The 17272-nt window shown below is 45.8% G+C and overlaps 1 protein-coding gene across 1 annotated transcript in view; it reads left to right on the top strand.

Annotated features, from left to right (window-relative positions):
* Positions 1 to 17272, top strand: part of svild (supervillin d) — a 55386-nt gene that overhangs the window by 10879 nt on the left and 27235 nt on the right. The window contains exons 2-4 of the mRNA XM_056429111.1: positions 3692 to 4163; positions 9399 to 9433; positions 15676 to 15728. Of these exons, the coding sequence (XP_056285086.1) occupies positions 3841 to 4163; positions 9399 to 9433; positions 15676 to 15728 (411 nt within the window). The 5' untranslated portion in view covers positions 3692 to 3840. The remainder of the gene's footprint in view (positions 1 to 3691; positions 4164 to 9398; positions 9434 to 15675; positions 15729 to 17272) is intronic.

The raw sequence follows: 17272 nt of genomic DNA, 5'->3' as shown, positions 1-17272 counted from the left end.
GAAAATGGCTCCTACGCATACTATTAAATATCTTCTAGTTTGTAATCAATTAAACTGAACACCTTTGGAACATTGGGGGGGAGTTGATGACCGGGCTGTGGGTCAAATAGGAAACTATTAATTGACCTTCAATGAAAAACGGCACAACAATCCCCCTCACACACTTTAAATCGTCTTTAAACCGTCTTCTGCAACTTCTGCCTTTGTGGTATATTGCATTGGTCAGTGGGCCGAGAGCAGGCTTATGCAATGTAAAGTAACCGCTGACAATCACTGGAGATCTCTGCAGAGGAGTAAATATTTGAATATGAGGCCATCATGGAGCACTTAGCCCTATTAGAGGAAACGATGATGCTAAATCTGATCGTGTTTTGAAAGCCAACGGGATGTCTAAAGCCTTTCTCACTGCCCTCAAAGCTTCTGGACGATTGCCAGCGTTATGAGGAACACTTCCTGATGAATCCAGTATTCGTGAAGGAGGATACGGGTCAGGAAGTGACACATCTGCGCTTTGTCGGGACGGATCTTCCTCTCGTCTTTCGGAGCGACTCCCAACGGCCAGAAAAGGGTCAGAGAAAACTCCCGTGATTGGAAACGGACGACTCTGTTTGTTTACATGCCCTAGAGGAGCAGAATCCTCTTGCCAGTATGAATTTGTTGGAAGGACTGGTACAACTGCATTCTGAGCAAGACAGACGAACTCTCGCCGGAGTTACAAAAGCAGTTCCATCTCTTTTCATTCTGTTCGACAGCGACCCCTCGACGGTGATAAGGGTTTTTCCCCCCGTCCGCCTTCATTCTTACTCGCTGGATCAATATGGAATAATGTTGAAATGGATGTGAGAATGGTGAACTTCTTTTTGGTTTTCAAGGGAATTATTTATAAAACAATTCTTGAGAGTTATAAATGCGATTAAAAACGTATTTATATGGAAGATGTATGTGGAAGTATGTATGTGTGTATGCATATTTATATGTATGTATATATATATATTTATATGTATGTATGTGTATATATATATATTCTTTTATTTTCTTTGTTATGTTATTTTTTTTCTTTATTTTATATTCATTTTCTGATTTATTTGATTTTAATTTAGGATAGGAATTTATAAGCATTTTTTGCTTCTACCTTTACCTTTTCAGTCTTTCTCTTTTGTATATTATATAGAATAATATTGTATTGTATTTGATTTGATTGACTGAATAAAATACACAACAACAACAACAACAATACAAGCACACTAAAGCCCATTCGGAGCCGTCTTGCTGCGTCTCGGTCCTCCTGCACGTCTCTGCTCGCTCCACTTATCTGTACTTCTAAATAAATAACCATAAATCGGTAAAGACACCTCGGGCTGTTTCGGCGGCGTAAAAACTCCTCCCGAAACGAATTCCCGGGTGAGTTCACATTTTCTGATAGGGATGATAATTGTTCTTGTATGACTAACAACTGTGTTTTCAGCCCCCCCCCCCCTTACTTACAAAAACACGAGCAGCTTCCAAACAAAGCAGCCTCGCTGTTCTGGGTCTCCGAGGACGAGCGTTAGCACTCCTTTTATAGGTAGCGACCTCGGCGAATGATGTGAGCGAGGGCACGGGACGGAAGCCGACGTCCTGAGTCGGGACCGTTTTGCCCAGAGACCAGTTAAACAAATCCGCATTAGGTTTTGATGAGGAAAACGGCCGCTTCCCTCAATTTGAGATGTTTTTATCGTTATATTACGAACCTTATCTTGAAATGCTCAGCCTTTATAACCGAGAGCCGAAATGTAACACAACTCCAACAAAATTGTTTTATTTTTGGGCCGCAGAGCTCTTGAAGGCTCCAGGGCCGACTCGAGGTGGATTTATTGCTCCCGATTGATTAGGCCTGCATATCGGCCATTTGTTTTTCATTATATCCAATAACTTCTTTTTTTTAAAAGCTTTAGCATCTGATTCTGGTTTAATGTTCTAGGGTGTGTTCTGGCTCGATTCAACTGGCCGGGGGTACTCCCTGTAATAGTAAGTGCTTGGTGCTCATTTGTTAATTTAGCAAGCAGATGGTGAATTTATTTCCACACAGCGCAGAGGATACATCTCCCAGAGCGAAGGCGTCTTGGACGTCTCCGTTCTGGAACGTGGAGAAGAGAGTGCGCTGCCGTCCCGCAGAGTTACATTTTATGGTTCGACTTAAGTTTCAAGAGAAGCACTGTTTAGCCTCTGCAATATCTCAAAGACATATATTTTCTTTAAAGGGACCACGAGTCCTGATTGTGGGTTTGTTTTATGGCCCTGCAGGTGGTCAGAGCCGGGGTCAGAGATCGGTTCAAGTTTGTCATCATTACAGAGGAGGCAGCTCATTTATTCCACCTTATGACCACAATCACTTTTCTATTCCCTCTCGTCTTGACTCATTCTTCACCTTCCCTATTACTTCTCCCATTGCTAACATGGTCCAGACATCGTGCTTTTCATTTGTATGTTTCCCCTACCCCCTTGTTCCTGGCCATACATGTGAGAACCGATGTGCTGAATGCCCTGTAATGTGAGCAGGGTCCGTACTGTCATGGAAACCCTGGAAAAGTCATGGAATTTTAAAATGGTAATTTCCAGGCCTGGAAAAGTCATGGAAAAAACTCAAATCATAAAAGTTTTGGAAAAGTCATGGAAATGTTATATTCACATGTTCATTTACGCCGAGTTTGAAATAATTGATATGTTTTTTTTAAAGAAAGACGCTCAAAAACGCACAACATTTTCTAAATTGTTCATGTTTATACCGAGATTTCAGTTTGGTCGTGGAAATTTGGTTTAAAGTCATTGAAAAGTCCTGGAAAAGTCATGGAAATCCATTGGTCAAAATGTGTAAGAACCCTGTGTGAGGGATGCTCGGGGGTCACTTCATACCTCTGCCCCTCTCTAATATAAATACACCTCCCTTTATCATTTTTGTTCTCCTCGGCCATCCTCGGTCAGGAGGCCCAAAGCATCCTAAGTGCACTTGCTCTATGGCGAATGGCCGTGTGAAAGCCCCTGTGTTTGGTTTGGTGCAATCAGAAGCGCTGCGCACATAGTTTATTATTTGCCGTTGTCAGCTTGGCGGTGCGTTTATGGGAGTGCGGTTTTTTCAAACCTCTGCATCTGAGCCACACGTGTGGATTTCTGCTCTGTGTGAAAACTCAAGGGCACAAAATGAGCTCAGCTCAACCTCCTGATTTTCTTTTTACCCTCCTAAATTGTATTTGAGAAGTCAAAGTTGACTAGATGGCTCGATGAGGTCAGGGAAGGTGAAAAGACCGGTGGAGGGGGGGGGGGGGGCAATTTAAGGTTTCTCGTTGGAATAAAACGGGATGAAGTTGTTATTTGGTGTGTTTTTTCACTTTTTCTCCTCCCTCTTTCCAACCGGCTCCAAGTGAGTCGATGGAACCGAGGTTATATGAGAGTCTCGCTGCGGTGGTCGGCGCTCTTTGAGCAGAGCCGGCTGACATCATTCTCACAGTGGGGGTGGTGTGTGGGGGTGTTAGCTGGGGCAGGGCTTGGCTCGCAGCTCTGCAGCTGAGCCAGTTTCCTACGAAAGCTGGAAGAGAGCGAGCGCTGCTTGTGCACAGAGGTTTGACACAGGTTTAGAGTGCGTGTCATCTGAAACTGTACTCTTAAGATCATGGCGCTTTAATGATGTCTTCCTCTCTGCCTCTGTCGTTTACAGCGCTGGGATGATTTGAATGGAGTAAGACACTGCTGACAAGGGAGATCTGCAAGAAAGCCGATCCACATATCCGGTGTAGGACGACTGAAGCGGCAACGTGGAAGCTTCTCCCCCCGCCTTCAAACCCTGAACTGAAGCGAGCTTTGAGAATGGATGGAATAGGCACCTTGCAGAGTTCGGCCCCGGAGACCAAGGCCGAGCGAATTGCGAGATACAAGGCGGAAAGGAGGAGGGAGCTGGCGGAGCGCTACGGCAACACGGACGAAATCACCTCCAAATACGTCCGTAGGGACAGGAAAATCGGAGATGCGTCCGAAACGGTGTCGTCAGAAACCAAGGAGAAGGAAAAATGCGAGGATAATGAATCGGAGCAACCGTACACCAGGAGAGGCTCCAGGAACAAAGTAGCAGAAGCTGTGGAGGAGCCCGCTCAATTCAAAACAGACACCGGGTCATCGTCCTCTCATTTGAGGTAAGTTTATCCCATTGTCGCAAGATAAAGACGGAGCACACTTCTCAAACTTGGCCGTGAGACGTGAAACACAAAGCTGTCCAGGAAAGAGAATCAGACGGCCAGTACAAGTGCAGGGTTCCTACGGTCATGGAAAACCTGGAAAAGTCATGGAATTTTTAAATGGTCATTTCCAGGCCTCGAAAAGTCATGGAAAAAAACTTAAATCATAAAGGTTTTGGAAAAGTCATGGAAATTTGTTAAAATCACATGTTCATTTACGCCGAGTTTGAAATAATGAAGATGTTTTTTAAAGAAAGACGCTCAAAATATAAGCCGGCGTACGCTCTCAATAGGCACAATTTTCTAAATTGTTCATGTTTATCCTGAGATTTCAGTTTGGTCATGGAAATTTGGTTTAAAGTCCTGGAAATCCACCGGTCAAAATGTGTAAGAACCCTGCAAGTAGAACCCCGGCTAGATTGCAATAAATCATTTATTTTTTTAGATATTCGTGTATGCATCTTAGCTTTGACTCCAGTAATAGTGCAACACTTTGCAAGTGAACCAGTATCCCTTTCAGAGGCGCTTCACTGCAGCCCACTGCTCCTTCATCACTCAGGACGGGTCAAAGGCAGAGAAGAATTCCCCCCACTGTGGGATCAATACAAGTGTACATTATCATATGGTATAAAAGGGCTGAGAGGGAGGCAGCAAGTCGGCACATTCGGAGAGCACTTTAAACACGGCCGCTCACATCTCCAGCTTTGTCCGTGCGTGCCAAGCGGAGGACGGCCGCGTTTATTTTGCCATGTTTTGCGGATTGTTTTGGTTCTCCTAACAGTCACAGCGACCTCACACGTGTCGCCCGTCTGCGAGTAACAAAACCCGGGCAGCCGGGGTAAGCTGGAGGACTCTTTGGAGTTGTTCTTGTTGGTTGCCAGGAATGTTCTTTTCAGATTTGTGTGCATAGATGGAGTAAAAAAACATGTTTGAGCTGCAATCAAGCCGCACGCAGCCGGACATGTCTGTTCTTGAAAAAAGGAGGAGGAGCAGGAGGAGCAGGAGGAGCAGGAGGAGGAGGAGGAGGAGGAGGAGGAGGAGGGATGGCTTGTTAAATATTACGGACCAATTATTTCGTGAGATTGGGAAAGACGTGTGTCGCAATGCCGTGTTTCAGCAAATCTCAGCTCTCGAGTTGATAGCCGAACGCTTTTTTTTTCTCGTGCATGTTGTTGTCGAATGTCCCGGCGTATGTCAAACATGCGTTCAGAGCAAAATGTAGTATTTAAATCGATTGTTCGACATTTTGTCAAAGCGTCGGTTTTGTCTAATTGAGCATATGGAGGATGTTTTTTTTGGCTTTTCGCACACGATGAAATGCAAAAGCAATTATTTCACAGCAGAAAGAACAGTTGGCAAACAGTCCGTCGCGAAGTTACGGACCACATCCGTCATGACAGAGAACACCACAGGGGGTCGACGCCTCGGCGTGTTTGTCCCGCAATCTATACATATAGACATCCCTGACCTTTGACCTCAGATCGGATCAGGAACAACTCCCAAACAACCCTTCAGGGGGAAACAAGTGAAGAACCCTTCAGGAGAGAACAGAGGAGGATCCCTCTCCAGGATGGACAGGTGTAACAGATGTCATGTGACCAGAAGGACAGATTAGAGTTAAAACCCATTCAATGAATATGACAGAGTGTGTGAATAAGGGGTCATTGGAGTGTGTGTTTCATTAAGCGTCCTTTCAGATAATCTTGAATTGTAGATTTAACAAAATATTAAAGATTCCTGGGTGACTTGTCAGCGCGTTACGACAACATGACTTCACACATGTTCAGCGCCTCCGGAGGCGACACGTCGGCGTGTGTCTGTTACAGGAATAGCACAAAGGAAACCGGAAGCCGTCGATAATGAACACTGTCTGTCAACCGGCGAGAATCCTCTCCTCGTGAAGTCACAGTTGAACGGTGACATTCCAAAACATTTACAATGATCTGTTACTGAAAAATCACCCATGGTAATTTTAGGAAAATACAGACTTTGTACCCTAACTACCTGTCCACGGAAACTTAGTGTCATCTTTCTGGCCATTCTGGTCTTTGCTCTCATTTCAGAGACAACTCAGGAACATAAGGCTCCTTGTTTTGGTAGTTTACGTTAATCAGGGTTCTTACGGTCATGGAAAACCTGGAAAAGTCCTGGAATTTTTAAATGGTTATTTCCAGGCCTGGAAAAGTCCTTGAAAAAAAATGAAACTCCAAAACTTTTGGAAAAGTCATGGTAATTTGTTATATTCATATGTTAATTAACACCGTTTGATTAAAAGAATAAAGATTTTTATAAATATTTATTCTTTTAATCAAACTATTGTCTAATTTGTGTCATTTAAGCGATATACTCATGTATACACCGAGATTACACAAAAGTTTGATTTCACAAATGTTTGGTCATGGAAATTTGGTTTAAAGTTATGGAAAGGTCATGGAAATATATCGGTCAACATGTGTATGAACCCTGGTTAATGTTAGCAACGGAGCCGTAGAGCAAATGTACGTGCACCGTTTGTAGAGAAATGTGATTATTCTTTCAAAAACGATGAGATTGTGGGAAAGGGATACGATTGGAAATGGATATTAAACTATCTTTACGTCAAAGCATGTTACATAGGGCACACATGCGGTTGATTCGTAGTTTTATTCCCCTACGGTGTGAAGAGCATGTTGCATTATGTCGGGTTTGATGGGCGTGTCATCAAGCATGTGTAGTAAACACCAGTAATTGGGCAATTGCATTATACACAGGACTGAATGGGATTTGGACTAATACTTGTTTACGTGACTGAATCATGACACACTTTTCACGTTTGAAGAACTGATCGCTTCCCAACATTAAAATGCACAAATACGAGACATTAAAAATGTCATATTTGAACTACGCCAAATTCAGGATCCTTCTATATTCTAACTTAATCTGCTCCTCCTGTTTCACTTAATGTGTTGTGTGTCTGACATTATTTTAAAGAACAAGAGTGAGAAGTTGTACTTTATTTGATTAATGAATCCCCTGTCTTCAATTCAATTAGCCTTAAACTTGTTGCTCCTTTTAATCTTCTTCTATGGTGAGTTTGGTGGCAGCGTAGGGCCGGTGCATGAAGCTCCTCCCCCTCAGTGGGGTTGATAAAGTGTGGGTAGCAGAGGAGGGTGTCGGGCTGCGTTCACGTCAGGTCAGGTCTGAGTGAGGGTCGTGCGGCTAAACGGAACAGAGGAAATGCATCCGGACGCCACACGGCGTGGCCAATCACGGAGCCAGCTGGTCCGTGAGAGATTAGCCTCCAGTCAACATCCCCGTGTCTCGCCGCCTGGGCAGGGGATCCAAAACAACTCTGGAACGAGGAAGTTAAACAAAAAAAAAGTAATAAAAATGAGGGTAAACATCAAAACGCAAGCGCTTTCCAGTGGTTTGTTTAACAGCCAGACGACATGGATGCTCGCTGGAAACATTGAGTTGGGCTGGTTGTGTGTTTTTAGAAAGCAAGCCTCAAAAGAGTAACGTGTGTATTTTATGACTCGTTATATTATTGTTACACCGACACCAGCGTATTTCCCCATCTCCAAATACACCACATTTAAATGCAATAAGTACCGTGGCGTGTACTTTTTAGATTCCTCTCCGTCACACGGCTGGCCTGAAGCGTGCCAGCTCGAAACTGACAAAACCTTCTGTGAAGGCCAAACCCAAGCCCACATTTACTCATAATATACTGCTCTGTAGAAACTACTTTTCAACACTGTTTTGGGACTCAAAGTCAGACTATGACAGGTCAGATCCAGTTAATTATTGTCATTTCCTATATAATACATTAGGGGCCAGTATCCTCCATTAGAGGTGCTCGTCGGACTGTCAAATAGCTTCGGTACCAACAACAACAACAACAACTAGAACGGGCACTCGGTAGAGCGCATACCTTCGCATATCACAAGATTGGGCATTGAATTATGAACATGTTGGCATTAGTTGCATGCCAATTGGATAAAAATTGACCGCGCTATGGTAAAAAGAAGATTTTGACATTTTCATGACCTTGACCTTTGACCCGATCGATCCCTAAATCTAATCAAATGGTCCCCGGATAATAACCAATCATCCCACCAAATTTCATGCGATTCGGTTTAATACTTTTTGAGTTATGCGAGTAACACGCATACAAATAAATAAATAAATACACGGCGATCAAAACATGCGAAGGTAACAACAGCTTTCTGACAGCCTTGGACTCGATATGCCTTCGCTCAATAAAGTTACGAAAGCAGGGGTTTAACACGCGTCTCGGCTGAATAACTCTGAGAAATGAAAACTGCATCACAGCTTTCAATGACGTCTGCTCTATTATGTGATATCCTCTCGTGTTTTTGTAATCCTCCATAATCCATCGCTCACAGCGCTGCGGGTTTGCAATTTAATGGAGTCTCGTAAAAGTTTATACGGATCAGAAATGGAATCCGACTGTGTTTAGCCTAAACGGAGCCTTTAAATATATTACATTTGATTCATTCGTCCTTATCAGGGTTGGGAAATACAAATGTCTCCAACCAGTGAGATACCAAGCTCCCATAATGAGACTAAAACATACATCATGAGACTAAAGACGTATTTGCCAGGACAAATGGCGGTTCAGCCGGTTTGCATCAAATGTAATTGGCTTCAGCTTTTACACCGGACCGGACCGGGGGATTCGGAAACTGACCGAACTCTCGTCCTCTCGTCCTCCCCCTGAACCAGCACAATAGCTCGCGGCAGCTCCCCTTCTTCGGTGACCTCTGACCCCTCCCAGATGTCCACCAGAAGTCTCCATTGTGTTAAAAGCCGCCCTCTCCCCTCCTCCCGTTACATCATCGCTGCGACCCCACGGGCAGCTGCCGTCCCCATCCATATTTAACGCCCACTACTTAGAGATGAAAGGCCGTATTTTGGAGGCTGCACAGGCATCGCTGTTTAACATCGGCGACGCGGGACTGGAGGAGCGGCACGAGTGATGACTAAGACGCACATCGCATGCTGGTGACGGGTCGGCTTGTATTAAACCTTTTGATGTGGCTTTAGTGAACATGTTTGGATTATAGTTGACTTAATATTCTATTTTTTCCGTCTAATTTTCAAACCTCGAATCACTGTCATCACATCAGTGTGTTAGAGTGACCTCATTTGTCTTTCTCTCTCTCTTCCTTCCCCCCCCTCTCTCTCCAGTCTGCTGAAAACTGATGATCCAGAGGAGCCAACGGGTAAGACGAACTCTTCACTTTCACTGCACTCAGATGCTCCTTTGTTCCACGGCTGTATCCCTGAACTCATTCTAGTGTCTCTGCTACTCGACGTTGAAGGAATACTGAGCTCACTGGTGACGTCAGATCACCTCGCTGGTTTAGAGGAGTGAAAGAAAACAACAATCTGCTGGTGTCTCTGGCTTTGTGTTGTTCACTTTCTAATGTGAAGAGAATGTTGGGCCCCGAGTGATGGATTTCTTTCTCCAAAAATAAAGGAGATAATGTTTGACACGTGTCTGACGAGTTCGGTCCAAAGGCCGAGGCTTAGCGGGCGCGAGCTTACACTCTTTCTGTGAGATCACATGCAGGAAGCATCATCGACAAATGTTGGAGAAGAGAAAATAGTTCAGTTCACCCACGGCCCACCGGCTGCTTTTACAAACCCATTCATCCATCTGAGCCCACATCCTCAGTCTGTCAGTCTGTCTGTGTGTGTGTGTGTGTGTGTGTGTCTATGTGTGTGTGTGAACGCTCGACCGCACAAGAGACAGAGAGAAAGTGACAGAGAGAGGTGACAGGAAGGTCCCAGGTTTCAGTGTCTCAGGGCATGTGAAGCAGTGTTGTGGAACGTAAAACGAGGTGAGGAGATGAGTTTCCTCTGTAGGAGCCTTAGAGACGGGGTGAGGAGATGAGTTTCCTCTGTAGGAGCCTTAGAGACGGGGTGAGGAGATGAGTTTCCTCTGTAGGAGCCTTAGAGACTGGTGAGGAGATGAGTTTCTAGGAGCCTTAGAGACGGGGTGAGGAGATGAGTTTCCTCTGTAGGAGCCTTAGAGACGGGGTGAGGAGATGAGTTTCCTCTGTAGGAGCCTTAGAGACGGGGTGAGGAGATGAGTTTCCTCTGTAGGAGCCTTAGAGACTGGGTGAGGAGTAGGGTTGGGTACCGAAACCCGGTGCCAATATGGTACCGGTTCCAATACAACCGGTATTACCCGGACCGAAACGCAACGCACATTTCGGTGCTTCTTTCCGGTGCCTGAGCCGATTGAAATTGTAAAGAACTATTGTTGTGAACTTCTCTGGTGACTCCGCCCTGTCAGCAGGTTGCGAGCCTCTCATATTTAAGTTTGACAGCGGAGGCTGCGCCGTGTGTGACTGTGAGCCCGTGTCGAGCACACCAGCGTCAGGCTGGGCGCGATGGGGAGACAGTCACCGGTCCCCTGAACACGTGGAGACCGATGATGACGAGCAGCCTTAACTCAGATTAGTACCGTATCGTTGATTGCAAGTCTTGCATTCATAAAAGTAGCCCAAGAAATAATAAATTAGCCATTATAACCATGCTTAAGCTAGATCGTAGCTAGCGTTAGCTCGTAGCTAGCGCTAGCTACGAGCGTGACAGTCTGCTAGCAGATGTGTTGATGTACAGCGGTCCCGGCTGTATACCCGGTGTTACCGGGAATATAATGACTGAGGAATAAAGACCGTGGGGCGTCACTTTGTTTCAGTGTAACTCTCGCTGTCAGAAGCAAAACTTTATTTGTCACGTGTCATCTTCAGTCCCTCTGATTGGTTGTTCTCTTTGCCCATCAACACAGTGACAGGATTAACCCTATAAAGTCTGCACATGACAATACATATCACATCATATAATGGAGAACATGTATTGTGTATGTTAACAGTCTGATATCTGTTGTGTGTCAGTGCTCCATGATAACGGCTTCTACAGGGAATATGACCAAAGAGGTTTTTAATGTCCTCATTGTGCGTTTAAAAAAAAAAAGTATCGGTTCAGGCACCGTTTAGGCACCGGTATCGTTTTAAAAGTACCGGTTTAGCACCGGTATCGGAAAAAACCCAAACGATACCCATCCCTAGTGAGGAGATGAGTTTCCTCTGTAGGAGCCTAAGAGACGGAGTGAGGAGATGAGTTTCCTCTGTAGGAGCCTTAGAGACGGGGTGAGGAGATGAGTTTCCTCTGTAGGAGCCTTAGAGACTGGGTAAGGAGATGAGTTTCCTCTGTAGGAGCCTTAGAGACGGAGTGAGGAGATGAGTTTCCTCTGTAGGAGCCTTAGAGACGGGGTGAGGAGATGAGTTTCCTCTGTAGGAGCCTTAGAGACGGGGTGAGGAGATGAGTTTCCTCTGTAGGAGCCTTAGAGACGGAGTGAGGAGATGAGTTTCCTCTGTAGGAGCCTTAGAGACGGGGCGAGGAGATGAGTTTCCTCTGTAGGAGCCTTAGAGACGTGGTGAGGAGATGAGTTTCCTCTGTAGGAGCCTTAGAGACGGAGTGAGGAGATGAGTTTCCTCTGTAGGAGCCTTAGAGACGGGGTGAGGAGATGAGTTTCCTCTGTAGGAGCCTTAGAGACGGGGTGAGGAGATGAGTTTCCTCTGTAGGAGCCTTAGAGACGGGGTGAGGAGATGAGTTTCCTCTGTAGGAGCCTTAGAGACGGAGTGAGGAGATGAGTTTCCTCTGTAGGAGCCTTAGAGACGGGGTGAGGAGCTGAGTTTCCTCTGTAGGAGCCTTAGAGACGGGGTGAGGAGATGAGTTTCCTCTGTAGGAGCCTTATAGACGGGGTGAGGAGATGAGTTTCCTCTGTAGGAGCCTTAGAGACGGAGTGAGGAGATGAGTTTCCTCTGTAGGAGCCTTAGAGACGGGGTGAGGAGATGAGTTTCCTCTGTAGGAGCCTTAGAGACGGAGTGAGGAGATGAGTTTCCTCTGTAGGAGCCTTAGAGACGGGGTGAGGAGATGAGTTTCCTCTGTAGGAGCCTTAGAGACGGGGTGAGGAGATGAGTTTCCTCTGTAGGAGCCTAAGAGACGGGGTGAGGAGATGAGTTTCCTCTGTAGGAGCCTTAGAGACGGAGTGAGGAGATGAGTTTCCTCTGTAGGAGCCTTAGAGACGGGGTGAGGAGATGAGTTTCCTCTGTAGGAGCCTTAGAGACGGGGTGAGGAGATGAGTTTCCTCTGTAGGAGCCTTAGAGACGGAGTGAGGAGATGAGTTTCCTCTGTAGGAGCCTTAGAGACGGGGTGAGGAGATGAGTTTCCTCTGTAGGAGCCTTAGAGACGGGGTGAGGAGATGAGTTTCCTCTGTAGGAGCCTTAGAGACGTGGTGAGGAGATGAGTTTCCTCTGTAGGAGCCTTAGAGACGGAGTGAGGAAATGAGTTTCCTCTGTAGGAGCCTTAGAGACGGGGTGAGGAGATGAGTTTCCTCTGTAGGAGCCTTAGAGACGGGGTGAGGAGATGAGTTTCCTCTGTAGGAGCCTTAGAGACGGGTGAGGAGATGAGTTTCCTCTGTAGGAGCCTTAGAGACGGGGTGAGGAGATGAGTTTCCTCTGTAGGAGCCTTAGAGACGGAGTGAGGAGATGAGTTTCCTCTGTAGGAGCCTTAGAGACGGGGTGAGGAGATGAGTTTCCTCTGTAGGAGCCTTAGAGACGGGGTGAGGAGATGAGTTTCCTCTGTAGGAGCCTTAGAGACGGGGTGAGGAGATGAGTTTCCTCTGTAGGAGCCTTAGAGATGGGGTGAGGAGATGAGTTTCCTCTGTAGGAGCCTTAGACGGGGTGAGGAGATGAGTTTTCTCTGTAGGAGCCTTAGAGACGGGGTGAGGAGATGAGTTTCCTCTGTAGGAGCCTTAGAGACGGGGTGAGGAGATGAGTTTTCTCTGTAGGAGCCTTAGAGACGGGGTGAGGAGATGAGTTTCCTCTGTAGGAGCCTTAGAGACGGAGTGAGGAGATGAGTTTCCTCTGTAGGAGCCTTAGAGACGGGGTGAGGAGATGAGTTTCCTCTGTAGGAGCCTTAGAGACGGGGTGAGGAGATGAGTTTCCTCTGTAGGAGCCTTAGAGACGGGGTGAGGAGATGAGTTTCCTCTGTAGGAGCCTTAGAGACGGGGTGAGGAGATGAGTTTCCTCTGTAGGAGCCTTAGAGACGGGGTGAGGAGATGAGTTTCCTCTGTAGGACCCTTAGAGACGGGATGAGGAGATGAGTTTCCTCTGTAGGAGCCTTAGAGACGGGGTGAGGAGATGAGTTTCCTCTGTAGGAGCCTTAGAGACGGGGTGAGGAGATGAGTTTCCTCTGTAGGAGCCTTAGAGACGGGGTGAGGAGATGAGTTTCCTCTGTAGGACCCTTAGAGACGGGGTGAGGAGATGAGTTTCCTCTGTAGGAGCCTTATAGACGAGGTGAGGAGATGAGTTTCCTCTGTAGGAACCTTAGAGACGGGGTGAGGAGATGAGTTTCCTCTGTAGGAGCCTTAGAGACGGGGTGAGGAGATGAGTTTCCTCTGTAGGAGCCTTAGAGACGGGGTGAGGAGATGAGTTTCCTCTGTAGGACCCTTAGAGACGGGGTGAGGAGATGAGTTTCCTCTGTAGGAGCCTTAGAGACGGGGTGAGGAGATGAGTTTCCTCTGTAGGAGCCTTAGAGAGATGGGGTGAGGAGCTGAGTTTCCTCTGTAGGAGCCTTAGAGACGGGGTGAGGAGATGAGTTTCCTCTGTAGGAGCCTTAGAGACGGGGTGAGGAGATGAGTTTCCTCTGTAGGAGCCTTAGAGACGGGGTGAGGAGATGAGTTTCCTCTGTAGGAGCCTTAGAGACGGGGTGAGGAGATGAGTTTCCTCTGTAGGAGCCTTAGAGACGGGGTGAGGAGATGAGTTTCCTCTGTAGGAGCCTTAGAGACGGAGTGAGGAGATGAGTTTCCTCTGTAGGAGCCTTAGAGACGCGGTGAGGAGATGAGTTTCCTCTGTAGGAGCCTTAGAGACGGGGTGAGGAGATGAGTTTCCTCTGTAGGAGCCTTAGAGACGGGGCGAGGAGATGAGTTTCCTCTGTAGGAGCCTTAGAGACGGGGTGAGGAGATGAGTTTCCTCTGTAGGAGCCTTAGAGACGGGGTGAGCTGGAACATGTGGCGGTCCGGGTCGGCCTGCTGGGTCCGCCGCCCCCGGTATAACCGGATGAAAATGGAACATTTATCCGATTTGACGAGCTCCTCGGCGTCTCATGGCTCATACTCACCGTGTGCGTCTCTCCTGGTCATTACGAGGTGAAATGCCCATCCAATAAGCTCTCAGCAGCCGTGACTCAGCAGTCTAGTGAGATGGATGAAAACACTTATGGAGAAGTCAGAGGACTGAAGTGGATTTTTTTTCTTTTTTTTCATCTCTTGAGTTTTTCATTTGGACGTTGGACGGATGCTGATGTAGAAGAATATATATATTGGACTTGATTCAAAACTAAGAGAGTACAGTCTGCAATGTGTAATGTGTCATCATCTGAACTAAATCACGTTCAATTCTGGACGGCAGAAGGAGCTCGGGAACATAAATCTAGAGTATTAGGGCTCGACAGAGCAGCTTGTTTCTCCTTCTGGAAATGGGGAGTTTGCCAGGGACACTTTTTTTTCTAATTTGTTTTCTTTGGAGGTGAGCAATACAAAACGATTTGGAAGAGAAGAATGGATTTGAGTGTGCTGCTGACTTAAGAAATGTATGTTGTTTTGGAATATCATTAAATTTAATGGTTTCCTTTTGTGCGGATTAGAAGAGTATATTCTCTCAGGGCTGTTTTTGATTTGACCACTCGCATAAAAACATCATTTTTTAAAACTTTTAACTCTTTACTGACTGTCTGAATGCACTCATCGTGAGGAGAGCGAGATATCGTTCGTACATTCCCTTTGTCTGGTCCAGAGACGCCTTAGGAGCGCCATTAAAGCCAGTGAAATGGAATAATTTCAGTTTTCCGGTCTACATTTTTCAAGACGTTATCCACAGTGAGGAAAACTGGTGATATGTTTGTCATGCACAGGCATGCATTGAATTAATAGATAGATAGATAGATAGATACTTTATTAATCCCAAAGGGGAAATTTGTCGTCACAGTAGCAGCACAAATAAACTAAACACACAAGAATAAAAAATAAAATATAAAAAAAACAGGGATGAAAGATATAGGAGTATACAAAGTAAAATATAAAGTAAAATATATATGTATATATATAACATATATGCATACACAATACACAATACTAATGACAAATTAAATTAAATATAAAAATATTAAATATAGACAGTGTGCAAAATGCAAAGTGTGTGTATGTGTGTAGTGTAAATAAATGAAATGTGTGAAGTGCAGATCAACATAAATCTATAGTCCTTAAAGTCCTCCTTAAACCTTCATTCTCAGGCGACACCCTGTCATTCAAAAAGTTGTATTCATTGTCAACCACGTGTGTGTGTGTGTGTGTGTGTGTGTGTGTGTGTGTGTGTGTGTGTGTTCTTTCCAGTTGAGAAGTATGTGGACTCTGCCAAGAGGACTTCCAAGGTGTCTCTTTTAAAGGTACGGTATTTTCGGTTTGTCTTCTTGTTTCTTTCATGCAAATGTTTCGTACTGTGGATGGATTTAGTGCGTCTGTTTGTGTAATAAACCTGTAAATTATGTTTTTATACAGTCTGAGGTTCGATCTTTTTAGTTCCCCCTGCTGATTTACTCCAAGCCCTTTTCACCACAGCTGGATCTTTGCTGCATTAATAACCGGTTGAGCCGTTTCATACAGCGCTGAAGCGCCCCGCACCTGGACGCACACTTGGCCAACGTCATGACTTCACACACGTAGTTTATGGAGGTCTTAAAGCGACGGTCGGGAAGAAGAAGTCTGGAGATCCAAAAGATCCATTCGGGATCAAAAGCTTGATAACGCCCCCAATCTTGCGGGAGAAATACACGTGTGCTTTGAAATGAATCGGTCTTTCCCAGGCTGCTTTTGTTTCAGAAGTGGTTAGGTTTCATCATATTTGATGTAAATAGCTGTTCTAACTTGGCCTTCTTAGGCCAGCAGCAGTGCCAAGGCTGGCCAAGTGAACCCAGATGGCAGGAAAACCTGCTGGGAAAACAAGTTCCCACAAAGAGGCATTCTCACAATCACACGATAGTTTTGGTTTTCTCTGGGTTTTTGACCGAGTCGTGTGTTATTGTTACGCGTCTCACTCGAGAGCCATCGGCGGTGACAGATGGCCCCGAGCTGTCTTCGCTTCTCCCTTATCGCTCACGTCTCCAGCACGATCCCCGTCGAGAGGCCGGTGAGTCAGTGTCTCCGGCAGCAGAGGTGACAGCATGTCTGCTCCCCAGCACACTTTGTAAATGTCGACTTGTGGAGAACGACACAGCTCATTTACGTCAGCAATAATAAGGTTGTTTGTTTTTCAGAAAGCAGTGCATTTCAGCCGGGTGGAAAATAAGTTATTACATTACATCACATGTCATTTAGCAGACGCTTTTATCCAAAGCGACTTACAATAAGTGCATTCAACCTAGAGTACAAACTAAGAACAACAAGAACACAGAAAGTAACATTTCCACAACATAGTTGAACGACAAAAGTACCATAATAAGAGCTATTTAAGTGCCACTGAAGTGGTAATCTGTGTTTTAATCCAGATATAGTCGGAAAAGATGTGTTTTTAGTTTCCGGCGCAAGATGTAGAGACTTTCTGCTGTCCTGATGTCAGTGGGGAGCTCGTTCCACCAATCAGGAGCCAGGACAGCAATAAGGTCTGGATGTAGAGTGATTAGCTCGAAGTGCAGGAGTCACGAGTCGGTTGGCTGTTGCCGAGCGGAGCGACCGTGCCGGGGTTCCTTCGTTATAATAAGAGAATATCAGTCTGTTTGAAAGAGGCCTCTCATGTATAATATTGCTTGCCTAACAGCTGGAGATCCACTTATCTTCAAGTCACACCGGGTTCTCAGTCAAGTGTTTACTGACACACGTCTCACACAGCTGGATGGTCTGCCCTGTACATGTGTGAAAAGAAGTGCACCATGCACACGTGTGAGGTTGAACGCCGCTGAGAATGGACTTTTCAGCAGGACACGTTTAAACTGTT

The sequence above is a fragment of the Pseudoliparis swirei genome, chromosome 13 (assembly GCF_029220125.1).
Source record: "Pseudoliparis swirei isolate HS2019 ecotype Mariana Trench chromosome 13, NWPU_hadal_v1, whole genome shotgun sequence".
Taxonomy (NCBI): domain Eukaryota; kingdom Metazoa; phylum Chordata; class Actinopteri; order Perciformes; family Liparidae; genus Pseudoliparis; species Pseudoliparis swirei.
Note: the sequence above shows the minus strand (reverse complement) of the source record. Positions and strands in the feature narration are given on the sequence as shown.